The sequence below is a fragment of the Rhinolophus sinicus genome, chromosome 11 (genome assembly GCF_057876585.1).
Source record: "Rhinolophus sinicus isolate RSI-liver-muscle chromosome 11, RSI-T2T, whole genome shotgun sequence".
In the NCBI taxonomy this organism is placed as follows: domain Eukaryota; kingdom Metazoa; phylum Chordata; class Mammalia; order Chiroptera; family Rhinolophidae; genus Rhinolophus; species Rhinolophus sinicus.
The window spans coordinates 10,392,703-10,419,422 of NC_142511.1; the positions used below are offsets into that span (position 1 = coordinate 10,392,703).

Below are 26,720 nucleotides of genomic sequence, written 5' to 3' on the forward strand. Positions count from 1 at the left end.
TGATATTTAGATTTAAGATAATTTAAATGTAATTTTTCAAACAGGTAATATATGCATATGGTTCCAGATACAGAAGTTATTAAAGGGTTTATAGGACAAACATTGTCTCCTATGCTTGTATTCTGGCCCCTCTAGCTGTCTGAGTTCCTCTTCCCTTAACCAACATTAGCATTTTGTGTATCCCTCTAGAGATGTCTTGTGCATTTACTAGCAAATGTGTATAGATATATTCAGGGCAGCACACTACATACATTGTTCTTCACCTTAATCCTTTCACTTAATAATATATCTTATGAGATTTTATCTTTATCAGTATATAAAGAAAATATAACTTATTTTGAAGCAGTCAGAAAGACCTTTTGTAAAACCCCAACCCTGTTGCTATCTAGAATGCGTTTTACATCTATCAGACGTAAATGGATGCAGTCTCACATCCATAAAGGCATTCACCCCTAATGGTTAACTAGAAATGACAGAGTGACTCATCTACATTCTCAAGGGCACATTCAGTCTGGTTAAGATGTTTTTACAGTTTCTGGATGGAGAAACGAAAGGAAAATACAACACATGCCACAGAAAAGGCACTAAAAAATGTCTGAACGAGCAGATGCAGGAAGGAATGAGGGGCTGGAATTAAGAATAGGCACATGGATGCACGGGCAGGGTTGTCTTCCTAAGCAGAGGAGTCAATGCTGGACCTCATGGCAAGTATTTTGGAGCAAAAGAAAAGGCTCACTTAAAGCCAGGCACCTGGGAAAAATGGTAGCCCTGAATTTTGTACTTGACGGCCTCATGGCACTGTGATGAGTTTCTTCTTTCTCTTTTCTGATTCTCTGTTTCACTTACACCTGGTTGTCCCAGATTGCGCCATGGTTGTGGAGGGGACCAAGGAAAGTTTTCTGGGTTGAAATTTAGCGTTTAGAATGGCCAGCTCTTGGTGATGTTAGAAGAGCTCTATGACAGAATTATCACAGAAACGTGTTAGAGGAGTGAGAAACCTGAATGCGGCAGAAGGAGGCACGGGGAAGGCATTCATTTCTCTCTCCTTTCCTGGTAAATCTAGGGATATGGGTTTGCATTTCTGGTTTCCATAGGTAAATTTAAGTTGGTTGGGTTTTGGTTTCCTCTTTTATAAAATGGGGAAAATAACTACTTTAGAGGGCTGTTTATGGGAGGGAGCCTAGAGGTTACTTTACCTCCCACTGTACTGTATACGCACATTTTTAGTGGTTTATCTTTCAAAAGCATTTGGTAACAAAATGTGTGTGTGTGTGTGTGTGTGTGTATGTGTCATTTTAATTCACCAATATTTTAAGTACAGTCTACAGAGGAAAATAAAGGCTGATAAAACAAATTTTTGGCTATTACAAATAATGCTGTAATAAATGTTTCTAATCCTGTCTCCTTATATACACGTCCAACAGTATTTCTAGGGTATATATATCTGGAGGTAGACTTGCTGGGCTGTAGATCTTACTTGATCTTGCCAAACTGACCTCCAAAGTGCTTGTAACAGTTGACATTCTCACCAGCGATGCAGGAGAGCTCTTACTGCCCCACATCCTAATGCTAACGTTTGCAGATGTTTACATGTTGCCCATCGGACCAGTGTGAAATTACATCTAAATGTTTGAGTCTGCATTCCATGATTATTGTTGGGAGATAATTCTCCAAGGGCCTTTTGTGATTCTGCACCTCTTATGAGCAGAGATATTGACAGATTTTGTTCCAGACTATCTTTTCAAGGATGTCTGGATAGTGCACAACCTTGGATAACAGAATAGAGGGCAGGTTTGTTTACTGTCCAGAATAATAGAGATAGTACGTTCTCCAGGGCAAAGGTTAGGTAAGTTTGTCTGCGGCTCATTATAAAAGACTGGCGTTTCCTAAGCTTAAGGTTCCGAAGCTATGACAGACACACTGTGCGTGCAGGATCTACCTGCGCTTCTCTGATCTACTTTGCTCCTGTGGACTCAAGGGAAAAGGACACAGACATGAAGCTTGTGCTGCTGGCTACGCTGTTACCAACAGTCTTTTGTCTCTGGTCCAGGAGTTTTGCGCCCTTTGGCAGCATCTGTGCAATTGTCAGCCTCACTTGTTAGCCTGTGAGTAGGGGATAATCCCAGACTATTCATAGTTCTTGACAGTTAGTGGGGTTGAGTATCTTGTCTTGTTATTGGCTATCTGGCTTTTCCCATTTGTGAACTGACTACCCATATCTTTCTTATTGACTGGGTAGGAGGTATTTTTGATATATTCCATATACTGAGCTCATGTAAGTTATTTTAAAGACCTTCTCCCAGACTGTGCACTGTATTTTTACTTTGCTTATATAGCTTTTATTTTACAGAAATTAAAAATTTTAATGTAGTCGTCATCATTTAAATTATGATTTGTACTTTTGTGTGTTACCTCTGCATTAGCCCAGGACTTAGCCCCAGTAAAAGATAGTTGGAGGCAGGATGAGAACTACTGGAGTCCTTCCCTCCCAGGAAGAAGGCCCCCTGACCGGGAGCTAGGAGGAGAGGGAGCCCCCTGTTCTTGGCTGCTACACTCTGGAGGAGTTTCCACCCTGTTATGTTGGGAAGGGAAAAGGAGGCAGACATCTTGTATCTAATACCATAGACTCATGCCTTCTCTTCAAATTTTCACAGATTTTCATGACTGGATGTTTCTTCATTTGCTATTTGTTCTTAGGACCATTTCCAGAAGCTTTAAATGGCTGTAGTTTTAAAATAAGTTTCATTAGTTTCACAGGGGAGCAGGTCAGTGGAGCTTCTCACTCTGTCACGGCAGAAGTCAACCTCGTCCTTCATTACTGTAGCTTTAAAACAACATCTTGATATTTGGACAAGTCCCTCTTTCTTATTTTTCTTCAAAGTGCCTTAGTTATTGTTGGCCGTTTTGTTCTTCCATATAAATTTTAGGACAAGTTTGTTAAATGCCACAAAAAGCCTGCTGGAATGCTTATGAAAATTATCTGAATTTGTAGTTTAGTTTGGGGAGAATCCATTTTTATGATATTGAGTCTTCTCACTCATTAACATGGAGTATTTCTCCTATTTAGGTCTTTTAAAAAAGTCTTTAAAAATAGTAATGTGATTTTTTTTCTATGAAGGCTTTGCATATCTTTTGGTAAGGCGAGTGCTAGAATTTTGTTGTTATCGCAAAAAGTATCTTTAATTTTTTTTATTTTCTACCTTTTTATACTAATGTTTGAGAATGTAATTTTAAATAATTGATCTTGTATTCAGCATCCTTGCTAAACATTGTACTATTAGTTTCAATAATCTGACTGTGGAGTCTCTTGTATTTCTATGTAGCTACATACATTGTTAGAAAATGATTTTGTTTCTTTTTATCCATCCCTCCTACCTTTTATTTCTTTTGCTTTTCTGTGTAGTTTAGAATTCCAATACAATATTAAAGAGAAATAGTTATGATAGGCATCCTTTTCTTGTTCCTGATTTTAAAGGAAATGCTTCAAATATTCCATCTTTAATAATAACGTTTGCACTAGGTTTTTGATACATAACTTAATCAGGCATGGAAGTTTCCTTCCATTTCTAATTTATTAAGAGTTTCATCATAAACAGTAATATCAGGTAACATTTAGAGTACATACCAGGTGTCAGACATGATTCTAAGTACTTTACATGGATTAACTCATATGCTCATAACATATCTCTGAAGATTTTATCTCTATTTCACCACTAGAAAACAGGTACAGTGAGATTGCATAATCTAAGTTCAGTAGTAGAATTAGAATTTGAATCCAGAAGTCTGGCTTAAGAGCCCAAGGTCATAATCACTTTTCCATATTGCTTCTTAGAATGAGTGTTGAATTTCCTCAAATGCTTTTTCTGCATTTGATTTGACCGTATGATTTTTCACCTAATTTGTTGATGTGGCAAATTACATTAATAAATTTTTAAAATGTTAAATCAGCTTTGAATTCCTGACATAAATTCAACTTGATTATAATATATCTTTCTATTTAAAATACACTGATGGATTTCATTCGCTAATATTTTCTTTAGAATTTTTGCATGTATGTTCAAAAGTGAGATTGACTCAGAATTTTCCTTTTTCTTGTAGGTTTTGGTGCCCAGGTTATACTAGCGAAACCCATAAATGAGTTGGGACATGCACACTTGGTGACATGTCAATCTTCATGATCAGGTTGATAAATACAGTTACCATAACAGCAAGCCCAACAGTTTAGACTCCTAGACAACACAGTGAGGTTCCTGACGTCCAAACAAATGCTGAGCAGTGGACAAATGTGTCCAGGGGCCTCGGCCACTTAGTATTCAATGGCGGTCTAGGATTGCCCATATCAGCAAAACCACCTAATGTATCCCTCCCGAAAACTCTGAAGGTGCTTGGTCCTTACTCCAGTTTAAGTATCAGTGGCTGTCATTTATTCAACCATAATCACACCCAAATAGAATAAAAGTTAAGACTATTTTTACTAGTACTTTACAGTTTACAAAATACTTCAATATCTTTTTTCTTACTGAAGTTACCCAGTAGCTCCTTACGGGCTATGTTATTTCCATGTTATAGATTATCCTCTATTTTATAGATGATTTAAGTGAAGATCACTTAAGTAGGCCAATCAGTTAGTAAGGGAAATGAGTTAAAAAATCAAATCTACTTTTCTTCACTTCAACTACATCAAGACACTACTGCTTGGAGGAAAGGTTCTAGCTCCTAATTGACAATGATTAGCATCTCGGTTGTCACTGACAAGAATAAGAATGAAATAATACATTTTCAAAGGGGGGGGGGGGTTGAATCTTAATATATCTTCAACTTAGAGGTTACTCATCAATTTTTTAAAAAAAAAGTTAACAGACTCTCTGCTAGTGGCCAGGCATTTTTCTAAGCTCTATTTAGGGTTGGACAAAGTTGAGATAAACAAATCAAGTTTCAAATGATTATTAATAATTTAGAAACATCTTACCATAATGTAGAGCTGTTTGACCTTCGTTGTCCTATAAAAGAAACAAATAATACATTTAGAAATCTAAGTTATTGCAAAAGTTTGGAAGTCCTTATGTACTCGATGCTCTAGTAAACTTATCTGATATTACAAAGTTCCATAGGTTTACCAAATACAGGAAACAAAGAAGTCAGTTCTTTGAGGCCTCACAGTAACTTCTGGTCAAGCTCTATCTTGGAGAAAAGGAGAATGCTGAATAGAATAGTGGTTACCAGGGGCTGGTGGGAGGGAGGAAGGGAAATTATGAATGGGTACAGAATTTCAGTTTGGGTTTGTGAGAAAGTTCTGGAGATGAATAGTGGTGATGATCACACAACAATGTGAATGAAATTAAGGTCACTGACCTGCATACTTACAAATGGTTAATTGATATTAACCATGATAATATTATATGCATATTTCCCCACAATTTAAAAAAGAGAATAGAAAAAGTAAAAGGTCTGAGCCAAAACTGCAAGTGGCAACGCTCTCCACTTCTTGGACAAAACCAGTCTGCTTAGGAAAGAAGGAAATATTCAGAAGGAAACAACAGCGGTGAGAGATGGAGAGAGAACGGGAGTCGGGTTCCCGTCCTTCCAACCATCTCCTTGCCTTTCTCGGTTAGGTGAGCCAACAACAAAACACTCCCTCAACAAATGGGATCTTTTCGTCACCTGTGAACAAGAGTCCTCACTAATACAGAATGCACAACAATTGATGACCAGAGCCTTGGTCATCTTCCTCCCAATTCCTTCTCCTCGTAATTTTGTGAGTGCGAGTTCCCAATCAGAACAACTGTCGGGATTGCCACACTGTATGCTCTTCACGCTGCTGGAAAACTTATCCTCCAACCTTGTAAAGATAGTGTCTTGCTCTTTTTACATGTTTTAAAATTTGTCTTGGATATATTTGAGCATTTTAAGTACACTTATTTTATAGTCCCTGTATTTCTTCGAGTTCAGGGAGACGAGGCAGGGTGACCTACAAGTGATTTTCCTTGTGCTGCCTGAGATTTGTTTATTATTGGTAGCTTCCTGTGTGCTTCATAATTTTGGATTGTAAATTCATTTTAAGTGGGGTTTTCACCTGTGAAAAATTCTGTGCTGTGTTCCCTGGACTGAGGGTCTTTCCTTCTGGAATGATTTTGCTTTTGTTTGTGTCAGGCACCAGACAGCTGCATAGAGGGGATACATTTTCCCATGTGCCTAATGAGAGATTTTGTTCTCATCCAATAATTTGGTATTAAATATAAATTTTATTTTAAAAATGGTACTTAAAGCAAATATATGATAAGGGAGGCACTGAAGAAAATTGGTTGTAAGGAATTAGAAGTAGTGATAAAAAATTATGAGTTAGCAATATAATTTTGAGTAATTTTCAATATTGTTTCTAAGCTTGGAATGTATTGCCTCTCTTTATGAGATCTGTGCTTCTATAATAGAATATGATTAAACTAAAATTTGGAAATTTGCAAATATATTTTATGATTATTTTTCTAAGAATTTTTCTAGATATATGAGTTAAGCCTTTACTTGAAGGTTACAGGCATACTCCTTTCTTAAAAAAAAAAAAGTAGGTATAGTAACTTCATTTAACTGGCATCTTTAGAGAATGAAAAATCTGTCAGCAGGTTTTTCAAATAATTGGAACATTGTACTTTGAACATACATGTAATAAGAAAAAGTTACTATTCATTTGTAAATCTGAATACCATCTTATGTTTACAAACATTTTTCAGTGATTACAATGATTTCTTAGCTATTTCCAATAAAAACTTATCAAATACATTAGGTTGTCAAACTCATCAAACCCATTTTCACGGGTACTTATAAATGGCTGTTTACAATTACAAGCATCATAGGGTTACCCCTCCCCGCCATCTACTTCTTGTTTGTCATGTTCCTCAGATCACCATGCCTAATTTGTGGCTTTTGAGTTCAGATGCTGTGAGCCGAAATGTTCTAGTGTTTAATGTGAAATATTGAGATTTTTGATCTTTCAACTTAGAGCATGTCCACCTAGTAATCAATTAGAGCAGGGACGTGAACGTAAGAACCATGACTCCAATCACAGAATTGATTGGCAAGTGGGGAATGGAAAGACAGGACAACCAGGTTGTCTTACAAGAGCACTAGCAAAAAGGAGTGCGCTAAAAAGACATTTTTAGAATTTTCCTTAATTCTAAATTGTTTACATGTCTAAAGAACAGGCATTTGGGTGAAACAAAGACAGGACTATTTTATTGTTTTCAATTGTAGTCTTTAGGGATTTAAATGTAAATTACTCTTCTTTCATTTATCTTTTCTAGGCCTAACACATAATAAGCACTCAAGAAACATTTGATCAATGAACTCAATGATTATGACTCATATAAACCCTGTTCAGTTTTTTAAATTATTATTTTAAATCAACTACTACATTACAATACTCTTATTATGATCATCATACTTTAATAAAACACATCATCTTGTATCTATAAAATCTTTACCTCTGTTATTCCTCTTTGTATGTTACAGAGGAATTTGTATTAAAGCATAAATATGACGCTGAACATTTTTTTCTTGGTAACCTCAAAATAGAATGTAGGAACCCAAACCTTAGACTTTATAAACATTCTGTTTTAAAATATATTACAAAGAATAAATGGAATTGAATGTCAAGAATGAGTAAGTGAAAGCTTTTACTCATCTGGTTTACAACTTATATCAGCTAATTTTTCTAAATTTAAGTTGATTAAATTTTTTGGTTGTTTCATTTCAAATGACCACACCAGAAGAGGGTTGTTTGTCATGGTTATTTATGCTTTCCTTTCTGTTTTAGCTTCAAAGAAATGTTCAAATTTAATAAATATGGAGTTGTTATAAACAGCAGGAAAAACAATTCCAATAAATTAAAATTGGTCATACATTTGAAATCTTTGTAAGGGATTATACATTAGGGTGAAATAAAAATACTCCATTGAATTAAACTAAACAAAATCACATAATAAAGTTAAAATGTAGACAAATTCAACCATGCTTAAAATTCAAACTACAAAAGCATAGAAACATGCAACCCCTATACTATGCCTCCATAGCTTTTCTGTCCAAATAAATAATAAAAATTCATAAGGAACACAAATGAATGACAAAATAATACAGGGAACTTAAAGACCCATACTCTCAAACAGGAAAAGGGAAAATGTACCTATGATCCCTCATTACCTTTAAAACGGTAGAGGACCAGGGAAGCACCTCAGCTTCTGGCCTGGCCCTGTGTTCTGACTCCTGTAGGGCGCTGAACTCTCTGAGATCGGGTTTAATTTAAAACCAGCCACTCTTCTTTATAACTTTCAGTTGAACCAGGAGCCTTCACAATCCTTCACCGTTCTCTCACCCACCTTCCTCTTTTACCTTGTATTATATGAATGTGTCTGTGTTCTCCTGCTCTTTTGAAGGCAAGGACCTTGGCATAGTTTAACTGTAGAGACCCCTACTTCCTTTCTCCCTAGTATCTAGCACAAAACTTGGCATAAAATAAAAGTTAAATAAAACTAACTAAATAAATAAACTACTTGCAGGGAAACCAAATATAGCTATACCTCAGTAAGCAGGGGACTTGAATTCTGGCATTCTCAAGTACCTGGACTAGGGACCAAAGTATGGGGAGAAATGCTGATAAGGACCACATTAAACATGTCTGTGACTAGCTGGCTCACTGTCTAGAAGGGTTCTTTTTGCTGGTTTGAGAAAGCAATGAAATGCCAGTCGCTGCCTATGAAATATGAGATGCAACAGGAGGCAGAAGAGACATGGAAAGTGAAAAGTGAAGGAAAGCAGGGAGTAGAGAGCAGAAATGGTAAGAGGGCCAGCAAAGCCTAATGGTAATTAGAAGAAATGGGGGCAGCAACAGTAGCAGCCAGCAGAAATTAGAAGCTGTGACAGCGGTGGCAAGTTGCAGACATTTTAGACCACAGAGAATAGCCAGCCATAAAGAGGGCTGGGCTGCATGCCAACCAGGAGATTTTAGCAATCTCAAGAGAGAAAGAGAAGCTGTAGCCCTATGCTTCACGCCATCTATAAATACCCAAGGTTATGGTACAACGATTTAGGAAGGAAGCAATGGAGTACAGAAATACTTTAGAAAAAACAATTTTATAAGAAAACATTTAAAAAATAAAAAGCAGAATGGAGGTGTTCAGCTATTTGAAATCAACACTGATCTAGAATGTTTAGGTAGTTAAGTAGTTGAGAGTTTATTAGAATAAGGAAAGAAAAAGGAACAAACATTTGGCTGAATTCCTATTGTACGCTGGAAATTTTAGGAACATCATTTCTTTTAATGCTCACAGCAACTCTATTACATAAACATGATTATTCCCATTTTCAAGCTGGGTAAAATGAGGCTCAGAGAGATTATATACAACTTGCCTAAGGTCTCAGGCCCTTTGTCGTCAAAATCCAGGTTTTCTCAACTCTACTATGCTGCTGAAAAGGAGTAAGGGGAATTAATACAAATAAATGCAAGTAAGGAGACATGTGGTTCAAGTCTTAATTTTTGCAGGTTACAGAAAATAGCTAGTCTCACACACAGCATACTGCGTAATTCCTATTACCTCCAAACTGATGATCACATTCAGAGAGTGAATAATCACGCTCTTCAGGACCACCCATCATCTTTACTCCTGCTTGTTTGATTGCTGTACTTTTTCAAGTATGCATATATCAAGAACCTGCAGTTTAGTCTATAAATTAAAAAAAAATTAACCTACTAAGCTGGTCCAGCATTCAAAGTTAGGTGCATAAGATAATACAGCCAAACTGCTTTCTCTTCTGAAGGGTGTTTTGCTTGCTGCATTGCTGTTTTATAATACTATACTGTAAAAACTCAATATACCTCAATCTACTCTATTCTAAATCGTCTGTATGGTAAATAATCAGACGTCCAGTGGAGAAATCCAAGAAATGATTCTTTCCGGTCACACTCCTTCACCCTTCACTTTCACAATGAAAATTTTCATAGTCTGTTAGGTCCACAAAATAGTTCCCCATCCACAGAGGATGCTATGAAATAGGCACTTTCATTTGTGGTTGGTAGGAGCATAGATTAGTATATTCAGAGAATGTTCATTGCCTCTAGTTTAGCATTTCTAGAATATATGTTTAAAAATACTTCAAAATATTTTAAAAGGTTTATGAAGGGGCTGGCCCGGTGGCTCAGGCGGTTAGAGCTCCATGCTCCTAACTCTGAAGGCTGCTGGTTCGATTCCCACATGGGCCAGTGGGCTCTCAATCACAAGGTTGCCAGTTCGATTCCTCGACTCCCGCAAGGGATGGTGGGCTCTGCCCCCTGCAACTAGAAACGGGAACTGGACCTGGAGCTGAGCTGCGCCCTCCACAACTAAGACTGAAAGGACAACTTGAAGCTGAATGGCACCCTCCACAACTAAGATTGAAAGGACAACAACTTGACTTGGAAAAAAAGTCCTGGAAGTGCACACTGCTCCCCAATAAAGTCCTGTTCCCCTTCCCCAATAACAGACGCGCACACATCTGTTCCTTAATCTGAGCATCATAGCTTCCATGGTCTGGTTTTACTTTATTCCATTATTCTTCATTACAAACACATCTTAGATTGAGCTATTCCTGCTGCCTATCCCTATCCCCACCTCAGTGGCCATCAATTATCAGCTAGCCTTACAGTTCATGACAAGCCACGGTTCCCTTTTCAAGATGTCTCTTGACTTCGGTGACTCATGCTAATCCCCCTCCCCGCCTCCGCCATCACCTCTCCCAAAGTACTTTCAGAGCACCTCTTCTTATGGCACTTGATGATATTCTGGCTCCCAACTGTTCTGGTTATTTAATGAGCGCTTCTGGTCTCAACAGTAAGCAACCTGAGGGCAGGGATCATGGTTGACACTTCTTCTGTGTCCCCTGGTATCCTGCAGCATCTATGTCATGGAATAATAAGTACTTGATAAAAATACATGAGTTGAATTTAACAATCTCAGGGTTGTTAGAGTTCTTACGTTTGTATTGTTGATTTTATTCCTATGGTAGTCTGTGTGCTAAATGTCTAGTAATTACTCTCTTAACCATGATAAGTAATTCCAAGAAATGTCACATGGATGAGTTGTAGGTGTCTATTCCCATATAAAACTGAAAATAATAGTTTTATTCTCAATCGTCTTAGACATCTTTGTATCATTCTATGGCTTACATTATTTGTTGGGCATTCATTTAATCCGAGCGTTCTGTCAGTTTTCTACTATATATTAGTATTTCCTGAAAATGCAATGAGACATCACTTCACACCCATTAAGATGGCTACTGTCAAACACACAGAAAATAATAAGTGCTGGCGAGGATGTACACGAATTGGAACCCTTGTACATTGCTGGTGGAAATGTAAAATGGTGCAGCTGCTGTAGAAAACAGTATGACAGTTTCTCAAAAAATTAAACATAGAATTATTACATGATCCAGCGATTCCACTTCTGGGTATCTACCCAAAAGAAATGAAAGCAGGCACTCAAATAGATATTTGTACACCAATGTTTGTATAGCAGCATTATTCACAATAGCACAAAGGCAGAAACAACTAAAATGTCCATCAACAAATGACTGAATACACAAAATGTGGTATGCACAAACAATGAAACAGTCTTTAGCCTTAAAAAGGTACGAAATTCTGACATGTTACATCACGTATTAACTTTGAAGACATGCTAAATGACATAACCCAGGGATAAAGGACAAATATGGTCTGATTCCACTTACATGAGGTACCTGGAGTAGTCAAATTCATAGAGACGGAAAGTGGGGTAGTGGTTTGCCATGGGCTAGGAGGAGGGGAGAATGGGGAGTTAATGTTTAACGGGTACAGAATTTCAGCTAGAGAAAACGAAAAAGTTCTGGAGATGGATGGTGGTGATGACGGCAAAACAGTGTGAATGTACTTAATGCTACTAAACTTTTCACTTAAAAATGATTAAAATGGTTAATTTTATGTTATGTATAGTTAACTGCAATACAGTTCTCTTTTTTCTGATAATGGACATTAAAAAAAACCACCACAAAGTCCAAAAATTTATACGATGTGTTAAATTTCAGGGCTCACCTTACTTTTTATTATTTTCCCTCTGTTTCCTTTCTGCTTTTTTACTTTTTATTTTGAAGAGCCATTGTTTATGCATTAAAAAATGTTCACATCTGCCTTAGTTTTGAAGTGTCCACACTAATACAAATTACAAGTGGAATGAAACCTCAGTGGCACTGCGTCTTTTGCTAGACAGGGAGATGCTTCAAGATCTTGAGAATAAGCTGTACTTTAACTTTCAGTAATGACTTCAGGTTTATTTTTGTATGTATTGTGAAGTTATTCTACAACCCACTAGATTTATTGGAGGCACTTTTGTGGCTTTAAAGTGATCTGTGCCATTAGTCTACCAGCACTAGCAGTGAAGTCTTGGTAAAAATGGCTCTAGATTTTTTTTATTCTATTCAATAAACCATCATATATTTGTGAGTGTGTGTCTGTATATGTTACTGTTTATTTATATTCACAATCAACACAAGGGATTAATAAAAAAATTTTGAAACAAAAACTTACATTTTTTAAATTCCTTTTATCTGTGCCAGGAATTATGCTAGGCAATCTCACATATATAATTTAATCCTCACAGAAACCATTTGAAGCAGGTATTATTATCCTAATTTTATAAAAGTGGAAATGAGACTCAAAGAGGTTATGGAATTTGCCTAAGTTGCAGAACTAGTAAGCAGTACAGTCCTCACGTGAACCTGCGTTTTTCTGACCCCAAAACCCCCGTGAAAATGTCCAATAGTCTTAGAAAATGCGGGTCTGGAGTTTAGAGAGAAGTCTGAACTAGAGATAAAGATTTGAAAAACATCAGGCCAGAGGGAGTAATTGAAATCGTGGGTGTTAATGGGTCATCTAGAGAAAGTACATAGTGAGAAGGGGGTGAAGATGGAATCTGTTGTTTAAAAAGAGCAGCAGAAGAAAATAAGCCTGGTAAGGAATGATCCAAAAAAGTGCGGAAAAAAACCAAGGCTGAGGGAAGAGTGCCAAGGAAAGAGTGGCCAGTAGTGTAAAAAGGTCAAGTAGGTAAGCCAAGGTTCACCTCCTCCGAGAAGCCCGAGGCACAAACAAATGGCTTTCTCTGCTGTGGCATCCAAATCACTTCAGCTGCATTTCCATTAGAGCAGTCACCCCATGATGTCACCAGGATGCCGTCTACCGTTCCTGGTTGAGGAGAAGTTACACCATGAAGAGGGCTCAGTCCTACTTGTGCTAACAATCTATTGGGTCTAGGTCAGAGCTTCCCTACAGCAACTGTGCATACTGCTCACTTCCTGAATGGGCCCAGGGCCACTTAGAGCTGTGCGGTAACAGGGCAGAAGCAAGAGACCCTGCCGTGCGACTGGAAGCTAAGACTGGCTGACAGTCCAAATTCCTGGACGTGAAGCTCTGCTTTCGTTAACTTCTTCGCCTTCCCGAATATCACTCACCTGACAGAATCTTTTCTGCTTAGCTGGATGCCTGGTTCTAGCCCTCATGGCCAAGCTTGCCCCGTTTGACCTGTAGCTTTGAATGCTCTATAGAAGTGTTAAATATTCGAAGGTTAATATTGGATGCTGAACAGTTGGGAAGGGGAGAAGATTCTGGTCCCTGTGACAATAATTACATCCATGGGCCTTACTGATTCTACCAGAATGACACTGCCCTTTTTCCTCACACATATGTGTACACTACTACGTAATATATATTTGGTACTAAAACCCAGATTTATTGAGCCCTAATGACTTTTATTATAAACATAATACTGTGTACATTTCCATTTTAAATTATTAACATTTAACTGTACAGAAGCTATTGTGTTTCTAGACCTAGCAGGCCGAAGTTTTTTCCTTAGAGAACTTGGACTGATCCCCACCCTCCATACACACACCTTTCCTTTCTTCTTTTCTACTAAACATTAAGGTTAAAGTTGCTTTAAACTTCATTGTATTAAGAGGCCACATACACAGTACTTTTCTGAAAATGTGAATATTCTCCGTGTTAGGGGAATCCTACTGATGAAGCAGAGACTTTCGTCAATGGAGCACAGCACTGAAAACTGTGAAATAAGTGTTCTGGGAAGTAGAGGTTTGCCTCATTTCATGCAAAAGATTTATTCCTGAAAAGTTAGGTGCATATCAAGTCATACTCTGAACCTGATGGGGAATGACAGCACTCACTGGTAAATCCTTTTAAGCAGTATCTTTTTCACACTTGATCTTAGCCAAAAGGCCGAGACGCAGTATCGTTTCATAGGTGACTAAGTATCCTCAAATTCATGGGTTTGGTAAGGCAAAATGGCGCAGTACTAAATTGCTCAAACTTTAAATATTCATGCTCCCTTCAGGTAAACATAAAAATCTCATGCCCTTTAAACAGGACATGAGAAATTTCACACATACACAAAAATAGAAAATATGAACTTCCATATACCCATCTCCCAGATTCAACAACTATAATGATCTTGGTTTGCTTCATGTATTCCTTTTTTTCTTACTGAAATAATTTAAAGCAAATCCCAGATACTATGTCATTCCCTCCACGTCTCTGTATGAAACTCTAAAAAACACAGGAATTTACTTACATAACCACGGCACCAAATATTCCTGATTGTGTTTTAAAAATTTCTTTTTAATAGTTGATTTGTAGGTCTGAGGATCCAAATAAGATTTACATTTGATTGTGACATTTGATTGTTAGACCTCCAGGTAATTTTCCATCCAGAGCCGACACTCTTACTTCTTTTTTTTCAAATGCCACTGACTTGTTAGAAATAGAGTCAGTTGTTCATTTATGCCGTTTACTTTCTTTTGATGTCATTTCATCATTATCACATGCGTTTTAAAATAAGTTTCATTAGATTTGGGTTCAACTTCTTTTGGTAAGAATATTCCCTAAATAGTACACTCTGTGCTTCTACCTGAGAGGGGCCTTGAGCAGATGGTATGTGAGAGGGACGTGTGTGAGAGAGGATAACGGCAAAGAAGAAACACGAGCAAAGGTACAGACAGAAGCAGATAAGTATGTGAGATGGTCAAGGGAAGAAACAACACTAGGAGAGAGAGGATTTCAGTACTGTTCACTGCACGGCATACGCAGGTGCCTTCCATTTGGCTCTGCTGAATCAGCATTTCTAGGGCCAGAGGCTCAGCTATCTATTTTCACAAAGCTCCTAAGGAAATTCTGATGGCTTGCCAGGCCTGAAACCCACTGGCCTGGGGAACAGTGTGCAGGTAAGCAGTCTGCTCTTGGTATGTCCAGCTCTTCCTTGTCTCAGGGATGTGGCACGACTTATAGCAGCTTCTCTCCCCTGAAGCTTCTGTTTAACTCTTGCCTTCTCAGTCAAGTCTGACTTCATCACTCTGTTCATAGTAACCAATTGACTTCATTTCTTAGCTCTTATCTAAAATTGTCCATCTTAGTTGTTAATTTACTTGTTTCGGGTATGCTTTCCTCACTAGAATTTATGCTCCCAAAGAGTGTGGACCTTGCCTGTCTTGTTCATTGTGGTAATTCCAATGCTTAGAAGAGGCCTGGGTATGTAAAAGATGCACACTAAATATTTCCAGGATGAAAGGATAAATTTGGAAGATTTAAGAAATTCTTTTTTGATCTTATGTAATGTAGATAGAAAGCAAAAAAAAAAAATATTCTTTAAGCTTGTCTTCACTAAGCTTGGACTAATAAGTACCTTCTTTGAGAATTTCTCTTGGCCATTTTGGATATTTTGCTTTATGATAGCTCATGCCACCTTACTGTTTAAAAGGAAAAATTTGGGACAGCATTTCATAGAAGAGATCTGCAACTCTGAACATCTATCTAATCAGTTCAATAATAATTTCCAAATGTACTTAATGGACTATTAACTCAGTAATTAGAAATCAAATTTTGCTACGCTGCAAAAGATGTCAAAATTATGTATGCTCAGACTGAGATATTTTAAAATTAAAATTTTATTTAATTAGCATTCCTCAGAGAAAGATGTTTTAAAATTAAAATTTTATTTAATTAGTGTTCCCATAATCTATATTAAAATTTATTTGTACACTGCTGACTTATGAAAATATAGGCAGGGCAGAGTAAATTTACAGAAAGAGCTCATGGTGGTTAACAAAATTCAATGACATAAAAAAGTTAGCCAAAAAAAAAAAAAAAAGCCCCGCAGAAAAAATGATTTAGGGTTTAAGGAATAGGAAAAAAATATGAATAAAGTGAAAAAACTTTTATATAAGTTGTTTTGTGGAGTGTTTGAAAACATTCCTTCCTTTCATCCACACTTTTGTGAGTTAAAGTTAGTGGATTTCTATCGCATTCCTGTTGTCACTATTGCCAAATGCTTTCGTATGGATGAGGCAGATACCTGGCCATTTAAGGAGCGGGATAAATGGGCCAAGACAGCTTTCCCCATCCCCAATTCACCAGGGAACGTTTGAGAATTCCACCTGACACGAGGACAGCACTGTGCTCTTAAACAATCTGCAGTTTGATCCGATTGTTCCCCAGTGGGGGAGGCAGGCCACAGCTCACTCAAGAGTCATTGATTGGATTAACAGCCTAATTCCCAACAGATGAATAGAATACTGATGTCTTGTCAGCCCAGATCACAAAAGGAAAACACAATCTGCTTCTACAGCTCAGAGATTTAACCCTTTATTTGCTCTGAAGCTGCAATTTCAGATTTTACTACTGTAATGTCTTCAGAACTATTTGCCTATAAATGTTATCAAATGACGGTCCACACACTTCCATCCTTTTTTAGGGTAATTTTTAAAAATGTTTAAAAACAGGCAAAGACTTTTACTTCAGTTTTACTCTCCACATTAGTCCTGCTGTGTAAATTCCTTCCCCGGTTTCTTAAAGAAATAGTTCATAAACTGCTTTCTTTGGGGACTCAATAAAATAGGACATAGCCTATGGAAAGAAAGGTAACAAAATCCATACGTTCAAAGATAAAACTATTTTTGAGCTATTTTTCCGACATCAGCAACTGATTTTATTAAGGGGAATGAATGATTGTATTAAGGGGAATAGAGTCTCAATAAATGTTAGCTTTAGTTCATTCCCCTATTCCACCGCTTCCTCCCAGCCCTATTGTAATTTAATAATTTTTGTGTATGACTGTACAACTAAGAATCAAATAAAAAGGTCTTATTTCTGATGCCGGTTTCAAAATAAGAACAAAAGACTTCATCAAGTCACTTATGCATTAGAATTCTATAATAAAGATATATGCAACATTCTTCTATGAGTAGAAAAACAAAGATGCAGCATTCCAAGCAACTTTCGTGATACTTTATTTTCTATACCCTTCTGCCTATAACCTGTCAATGTAACAAGACAGACTATTTTAGCTGGTTGTGAGTACAAACAATGATGGTACTGGCTAATCTGTTTACTGCAATAGTAATTTACATGTGTTCTTTTATTTAATCCACCCAATAATCTTATGAAGCAGGTATTAAATTATCTCATTTCACAAATGAAGAAACGGAAGCTTAGCTGGGGTAAGTAACTTTGTTTGAGCTCCATGACTTGTAAGTGGCAGAGCCAGAACTTTAAGTCTCTGGCTCCAAAGCTTATGTTCTTAAACACGACTGGGATTTTTGTGGGATTCTTGTATATCATCATATTTATAAGATTTTTCAGTATTCTGGGGTGTTAAAATTAAGATTCATCCCTCTCCTAGAATCTGCTATTATTCTTTTGGGAAAACATCTCTATATGCACAAATGCTCTCCATTGGCTTTTCTGGTTCTTTAGGACATTTTTTTTCAAGGATTTCATGATAGACAGCCCCCTAAACTGAGCCATGTCAAAAACAGAAATTTTTTTGTCCATGGCTTGGGAGTCATATTCAACTTCTATCCCTTTTCTTTATCTCTTATATTATCTTTCATCAAGTGTGGATGATTAAATTTTCCTTCTGTACTGTATCTCTAATTCCTTCTTTTTCCACAGTAATGGACCTGATCCAGCTCCTAACCTCCTAATCCACTAATTCCTACAAGAGTCTCCTTAATAATTAATTTGGTCTCCTGTCCCTTTTGCAAGCACTCTCCTAAGCATGCCATTCTTTATGTAAAATTTTGAAGCATATTCTAATTGTCTTCAAGTCAGATAAGAATTTCTAACTCAGAATTTCCCTAGCTTTGAATAGAATTTGGCATATTGTTATGGTTTTAAAAATTAACATTCTACATATAGGAAGTTTAGATCAGTTCAAATATGGGAACATATTATATAAAGAATATAATTTGTTTATATTATTAGGTTATATATAATAATGAATATATTATTGTTTATATTATAATATTAAATTAGATTGGAATCTAATTCTTTATGATAATACATACTTCCATAATAGCCAATACATTAAAGGACATTTTTGAAAAATAACAATTATAGGGAAGAGAACATTTTTTTGGAAAGTGACACCAATTCAAAAACCAGTCACAAAATGATAAATGTCTAACTCTTACATTGTTTTGTGCACCTGAAACTAATTTTAAAAATGTTAAAAAAACAACAACAAAACCAGTCACAAAATATGGATGGTGTGAAAGATCTTTATCCTACCTCACCTCCCACAGATCTTTCTTAATTCAGACATACTTTCCTTTCTTTTAAGAAAATAAAAACTTACACTTGTATATCATTTTACAGAATACTTTGATATATACCAAATTATTTGAAACTAACATGCTGAAGTAAGTAGGTAGTAGCTCCATTTTATAAATACATAGAAATTCGGCACGGTTAAATGACTTGCCCAAAGTAATACAGTTAAGCCAGACAACAGAATTAGGACCTAAACTTATGTTCTCCACACAAATGAAGTAAAGAAATGGCAAGCTTTACAATTTCAGTGGCTAATTCCCACTTCTAGAGCATAAGCAACAGCTATAGTTGAATTTGGATAATACAACGTTAGTTAGTAACATTTTGGCAAACCAAGATTCTTCCTCCCCAAATATGCTGTCAATGTTCACTCCGTTAAGCATGAAGAAATCCAACTAGAGGTAAAAGGACAGTCTCAGTAACTAAAAATGGTAACTTGATACTAAAATAAAACAATTTAAAACACGTGTTTAGAAGACACAGATAGCATGAACAGATTCTGAATCAAGATGGGTCCTATCAGAGGTTCCCTAGAAACTGGAAGACCTGTAAGAGGATGTTCCCCAAAGAGCTCCTTCCCTCAGTATCTGAAAGAAGGGGAATAGAGTGCATGAAGAAACAGAACTGCCTCCTTGCATGCTGAAGACCCAGAAGCACCTCTGTGGTGGCTGATACGTGATGCTCTAACGACAGAGGACAGTTCATAAGCTCTTGTGATGTTTTCTGAGGTTCCTTCAGACAGTGTGAACTTTTAAATTCAGAAGAAATTTTATTGTCCTCGATAACACAAATTGGGAAGGTAGAAATCTTTGTTCTGGGTGCCCTGGTCAGGCAGAACGTTAGCTGACAATGCTGGAAACCGTGGTAGGCGGGTCTAGTAACCCATCTTTAAAAGATAACACCCTGAAAGGCCTATCGTTTTTAGTAATACCCAAAGGTTTTCACATTCTGTATGTCTACGAGTTTAGATTCCTATCACATAATACAAAAACAGCATTTTTGCAGATATTCTAAAATAAGTCACACTAACTTTAGTTATCCTTTCAAAAAACAGTAATGTTAACAGTATCAAGCAGAAACTGAAAACCAAAACCAACCAACCAAACAAACACAAAACACCCAAACAATTTTAATAACAAGGAAAATCAAATCAATGGTGTGTCCTTTGTGGTGACAGAGATAAACTTGTCTGATTGTGGAAGCCAGGTTAAAGAGTAGGGCTTGGACAGTTGTGACCTGAAATAAGCAGACTGCCGGCTTTATAAATACATACAGAAATAATTAAAATATAAGGGGTTTAGAGGGATTAATCTCCTTTAAATAATCTTGGCCATAAAGCCTGTAAAGACCCTGCTGGCAGCAGGCCCATGTGAGACCAGCTGTCGGGTATCAGAGCTGCAGAGAGAGGGGTAACTGCCACCACTTCTGCACTGACGTCCTCTGTGCAGTCTTCTCTGGACTCATCTTCAGCACTCACTGCACCACAGATCAAGGTTAGCACCTGGTACAAGGTGGAGCGTTATCATTTGACTTGATTACCTACCCTTAGCTGAGGGAAAAAACCCAAAGCAAAACAAGCAAGTTCGTGCTGGAAGGGAATCCCCAACGGCAGGGCTCAGAGGACACTAGGGAAAAGCAGGAGGGCTCTGGGAAAGTGCCGACTGCCTGGTTCCATTCATGTACCTTATGGCAACGTCAAAGTCACCTTTAATTATTTTCAAACTGAGTTTTCAGTAATGCAGATAGCACCCTTACTCCCAAAGGAAGCACAAAGCAACTGATAACTCTTTAAAAACAGTAACATTTATTTTGCTTCACATCTAGCCACAAATTCAACAAATATTTTTAAAAGGTGACCGAGCCAATGAATAAAACAAGAATGTTTATAATAAACAGTATTCTTTCAGTCAGATACATTTTTTGGGGGGGTCCCCTCTGTATCTCTATTACATGGTATTTCCATGATTTTAAAAGGAAAACATTTAAAAAACAGATAACAACTTTGGGGTGACATGAAATCAATGTATGCAGAAGTCCTTTTTAAGTGCTATGCGAATGTAAAACATACACATTATTTTATGAAAAGGATTTGGGCAGATGGAATATACTTGGAATGGTAGAAGAAAACAGAAGTTGAAACAGAACGTCCCGAGTCAGCACAGAGCATTCAGACACTACCCTGTAAGAACATACACTTATCTATACTTATCACATGTATTCTTCCACCAGGAGAAAATGAGACTGGGTACTGGACCACCTTCTTTAAATAGAGTCTACCTGAGGTTCCTAAGCCTCTTTTGTTCTGATTTTGCTTCTGTGATTTTTGGATGTCAACAAACCTCTTCCTGTGATAATTTCTTCTTGTCAAAAAATGATTTTTTTGGTCTTCATTTTACTACACAGGTGCATTTTAAGGACAACTGAATAAAATAGTATGTGTCTAACTCTCTAGAGTCCAGAGTAAAAGTGGGCTAATACATCAATTCTAAGTATTTCAAAGGAAATACTTCTGATATAGAGTGAAATCTTCTGCATAACACAATTACCATATTTCTTACACACAGAAAAATCAAATTTCAAAGAATCAGAATATCAAATATAACTTCCTTTTTTAAATGCGTAAAACAGTGCTTTGGGTTTTTACATGGTTAAAGGGCAAAAGATCTTGTTAAAAGACAATTTTAAATATCAGACTACCATAAATGACAGCTTCATTCCATATTACGCAATGGCTCTGAGGAAATTTAGGGTGCATTTCTATTCTTTTAAATAACACGCCGGCACACATATTTTCTCTAAAAATGAAAGCTCTGTCTTCATGTTTTTTCCTGCCCTTCAGAATGAGTTTTAAAGACTGCCAATGAGGAGGCCAAATGTCAAATACAGGCCCGTCAATTCGACTGTACTGATAGCCATCAACCTCTTTTTCACACACCAGAGTACTCTCAGATGTTAATAACTTTCAAACTAAATGATTTGATTCAAACTTTGAACCACTGATCCAGAGGTGAGTATCTCTTTTCAAAGATCCCCTAGGCCAGTGGTTCTCCGGTATGGGCCCCATGCCAACAGTATCATTTTCACCTGAAAATGTGTTAAAAATGCAAATTACTGGGCTCTACCCCAGAGGAACCGAACCAGAGACTCTGGGGGTGGGACCAGTAATTTGTTTTTAACAAGCCCTAGGTGATTCTAACACTAGCCAACATTTGAGGACCACTGCCTGAGCTAGTATATTCTCTGTAAATGAGCACCATCTTTTGGACAAAGAGAAGGAAATATCAATTGCAATGAAATAATGAAATGTAGTAAAAGGTTTCCTAAAATATTAAATTATTTACCTTTTCTTTAATTTTTAAATTTAAACATATTTGACAGGATTTCTTTTCATCTTCCAGTGAAAGGCTGCCTATGAGAGAGACCATTATAGTCTGGTGCACTGTTATTACAGTTCGGTAACATAAACTGACATTTATTGGAGCTTCACATAAGATTTTTCCATCAACGGATGTGTTGGAAGAGCAATAACCAACTATGCTGTGTTGGGCAAATACCTACACATCAGGACACTTTTCAAAGCCATCAGGCAAAGGGGGTCAGTCAAATTTTTTTTTTACTGCACAGGCTAATGCTTTAAGAGTGTCTTGATGGAATCAAGGAAATTGGATTGTTCCCCCATTTGCTGGGCTAAAACAAGCCTTTTTTATTTATCCCATTAGAGGAACACAAGAGAAACCTTTTAAATGTCACTAAAAATTTCCCTGCATTGCAAAACCCAGTCAAAGGGGGTTTAATTTTCTCGAGATCTCTTAAGTAATGCAGTATGTCAAGGTTTAATAAATTGTAGGTGGGGATAGTTTTCATTACAGGCAACTTTTTTTTAAACAGGTGCTTAGATATGCTTAGGCTTCTATTGAGAGAGGTCGGGGCACCACCTCAAACAGCATCCAACTTCAGTCCAAATAAACAAATAAACCATAATGGAATCTGTAAAATATTTGAAATAAAACTTAAGGACACTTTTTCGAAAGGAAAATATTTTAAAATATACTGAAGGTGATGGTTAACCTTTTTAGAAGAGGTATTTGTGTATTGGCATCTTGAAAATTTTCTTAAAAGAATTTGGCCTTGAACGAAGTCTAGCACAAAAGTTAGGCATCCAGCAGTCTTCCAACAGAAAGAGGTACTGCACAGCCACAGGCACTAACGTATTCCCAGTCTGAAATGGGGGAAAACCCCGCATTTCACAACTTTCAAAATACTACAGAAACAACAATTAATGAAACCAGAAGTTGATTTATATATTCTATGAATTGCATAGATTTTTAGAAACATATATTGAAATGGTCTATATTTACCTTCTGAGCATATATTTATTTTGGTATATTTGTTGAATAGATATAACCATTAAACATTCTGGGTTGTTGGTTTTTGTGTGTGTGTGTGGTTTTTGAACTTGCCCCTCTTCAGTAAAATACTAAAAATGTTTCCAAACACAAAACAAAATGTTATAGAGGGAATACCAGAATGGCGGATTTAAGAAAAAAAATGGCTATTTATAAATGAGGGTGTTTCCTTTCTTGAATTATCAACTTAATAGAAATATTTTCAACCATACTCAAATGAGAATTGTGTACACCTTACTATATCCCCTAGCTCCCAACGAGGGAGAGGGAGAGGGAGAGGGAGAGGGAGAGGGAGAGGGAGAGGGAGAGGGAGAGAGAGAGAGAGAGAGAGAGAGAGAGAGAGAGAGGAAAACTATGAGACAGACAAAAGATAATCCTATTCTGAAATGGAATAATTAATAATTAAGTTATGTCGACTATCTTTCTTTTATTACCTGCTTTTAAAAAACACTTTTAGCTCACATCAGGGCCAGATGCCGTAAGGTTCATCAGTGAGGCTGCGAATGCTACCTCACTAACTGCTTGTGTTCTGAGTCTGCCCTAAGACCACAGATGTTCCAGAGGAAGGTTTAAGGCTGAGTGAAATGCCAGCCGACAAAAGGAGGGTATGACGGAGGGTGGAAAACAGAAAGATTACCCTTTGTCATGTACAATCAGCTATCTCTATGCTTTCAATAAATATGCTTTAATTAGTCATTAAAATTAGTATCCTTCTTAATGGGAACTCCAGCTTTATTACTTAAGAAAGTTCCTAACAACTTAATGCATTTCATTATTAGACCTTTATCCTTTACACTATGTATGGGGAGAGGTAGTTTTCCTTTTTTAGCTGTTAGCAATAACAACTCAGCAGCTCTAGATAAAATTCTAAGTTGTTAGGCTTTGGAAGTTAAATCATTGACAGTCTTCCTAATCCGTCAACACTGGCAAAAGAACTATCAATTATAAAAAAACAAACTAATAGGCACTAAAGAGAAAAGAGCTGAACAGGCAAATAAGGGAGTATATTAAGAAATTTCATAATGAATATTTAAACATTAAAAGACCCTGCCATTGGCTTAACTTTGCTCTTTGCATAAGAGAACCTAAGCTGATCCCAAATCTTTGACATTTGGATGACGAGAAAAGTTGAGAAAATGTAGCATTATTTTTGCTGGAACGCAGGGATTCTTATTCTGGATTCTTAGATTTCGAGGACATCTATGGAAGGGCTTCAGCAAGTGTATGAGCCTATTAAAATTGCCTGCGAAAATTCTACATGCGTGTCCTTTCTCTCTGGTGTTCATAGCTTTCCTCATATCCTTCCTACAAAGGTTGAAAACCTCCTTTGTGGTGTCACAGTATCGATTCAACAAGATGGGCCACGAATTGGTAATTGCAGAAACTGGGTGATGAGTACATGGAAGTTGGTTATATTATTTGAATTTTGCAAATGGTTGAAGTTTTTGTCATTAAAAGGTCTTTTGGAAAAAATGGCTGTGAAAGGAATTATGTACAAACTAGTTCTTGATAGAATTATGGAATTATATCTGTCAATCTAAGTGAATTGCTAATGTAAGTGACAATTCCATCTTGACTTATGTCGTAAGGTAAATCAAAAAGAAAGTGAGAGATTTGTTGTTTCATAAAACGTTAAGTGTAGAAACCATCCAAGTATGGAATTCTTTCACATCAAAACTTTCAAATGATGCAAGTTACTTTACTTTTGAATTCCTTGTTCTGTTTCACCACATGTCAAAATTTGACACAATATCAGGAAAAAGGAAGAGAGAAAAGGTGACTGGCAAAGCCAAGCCTACGGAGACAAAGAAGGTGTAGGTTTGGTGCTTGAAGGGGAGGGGCAAAGGGAGAGGAATAAAGTGGTGGGTCTAATCAAATCATTTTAAAAAGCTCAGCCTCTCCGAGTTAACCTTGCCAATCAGAGTATGAAGGAGCAGGAGTGGGAGCAGAAGCATGTTTGTGCACATTAAACTTTGCGTGTCCTTGAACCTGCAGTGCACTACCTCCTCTCAGGCAGCCTGGGAAGGCTTGGTAACGCTCCCCCTTAGAGAGAACCCTGAATTCCATTAGAAAGCTCCGCGGCAAGGAGAAACCCTCAAGTGGCGGCTTGCACCACACAGACAGCTCATGCCCTTAACTAATAGTAGAAGTGAGCTCATGGGATTAAGTCTGTAAGTCCTGGGAAATTAAAACGTATGAACACACTGACAAATGCCATTATACCAACAAGAAATATTTAAATCTTCTTTCCTTTTTCTTCTTATACTTTTTTTTTTTTTTTAAAGAGATGGCAAATATTTAAAACAGTGATACAATAAAAATGGGTTACTAAGTCTACAATGAAACTAACTGGTCTGGCTAACATCTGACTAATGTTATACTAATATTTACATCTCTGTAACAGCAGTCACCCATTTGATGGCCTAGCACATTTTACACACATTTTTAAATAAAAGGATGTGTGACAGTAGATACCTTGTCTTTCACGTCACATCTGTTATTATAGTTCTACTCCGTTCTGTACTCATGAGACGACAGCTACCTTATATAATTATACAGTTTTAATATTACATGTAGGCAGACGTAAACTCAACAGGTAAGAGACATTTCTAATAATTAGAGCTTTCTAAAATGGAACAGGCTACTTGCTGAAGTAAACAGAAATGCCCAAGCAGAAGCTGGCTTGGCTTAACCACCTTTGGAAGTTTAGCAGAGAGAATTCCTGCGTTCCATGGGAAACTGACTCTGATGGTCTTTGAATTCCTTCCCAGCTTTAAAATTTTACAATTATACTTTATTCAAGGTCACGCCATTAGTGGCAGAGTAGAAATTGGGCAACTTGACTCCAAATATAGTCCTTCAAAACCCAAGGTTATAAACCCCTCAAATGACTGCAGGCAGTAAATATAAATGAGTGAGGTTAACTGGTGAGAGGAGCCACAGTGGGATCACAGAGGACAGGAGAGCCCGGGCTGTCCACACAGGGCAGCAGCTGCTACTCAGCTCTAGCTGACGGTTGCCTCCTGGGAATGTGCCCAGGATTGTCATAGTTTCAGATTTTTCAAGAGAATCCTAACATCTATATTGCTATGTGAAATTAAGTGGCCATAAGTTACAAATAAACTGTGAGTACCACGATGGTGCCAAACAACAATAGATCTTTGGGCTGCATATGACCCATGCCAGTTTGTGACCATGACACTTTCCAAAAACTCCATTTCCAAACTACTGATTTTTAAAAAAATTTATTTTATTTTAAGTGTTTTTTTCCAGGACCCATCAGCTCCAAGTCAAGTAGTTGTTTCAATCTAGTTGTGGAGGGTGCAGCTCACAGTGGCCCATGTGGGGATCGAACCGGCAACCTTGTTGTGAAGAGCACCGCGCTCTAACCAACTGAGCTAACCGGCCGCCCCCACTACTGATTTTCTAAAATCCTCCTCTAGATTTCTTCAAATTTATCAACATCCTTTTTGAAATACAAAAATTTAAACTTTATGCTTTATGTTAATTATAGTCTTCTATGTATATAATAGTATTTTGTGCTGGCTTTTATAGATTATATTCCTGTTATGGTGGCACGAAGTTGGTTTTTGTAACAGCAACACTACATTGCAGTCTCATTGCTCACCTATGTTCCACAATAACCA

General features: G+C 37.1%; 1 protein-coding gene across 1 annotated transcript in view; it reads right to left on the bottom strand.

Annotated features, from left to right (window-relative positions):
• Positions 1–26,720, bottom strand: part of ACBD6 (acyl-CoA binding domain containing 6) — a 142,345-nt gene that overhangs the window by 16,717 nt on the left and 98,908 nt on the right. The window contains exon 7 of the mRNA XM_019733268.3: positions 4,970–5,000. Within this exon, the coding sequence (XP_019588827.2) occupies positions 4,970–5,000 (31 nt within the window). The remainder of the gene's footprint in view (positions 1–4,969; positions 5,001–26,720) is intronic.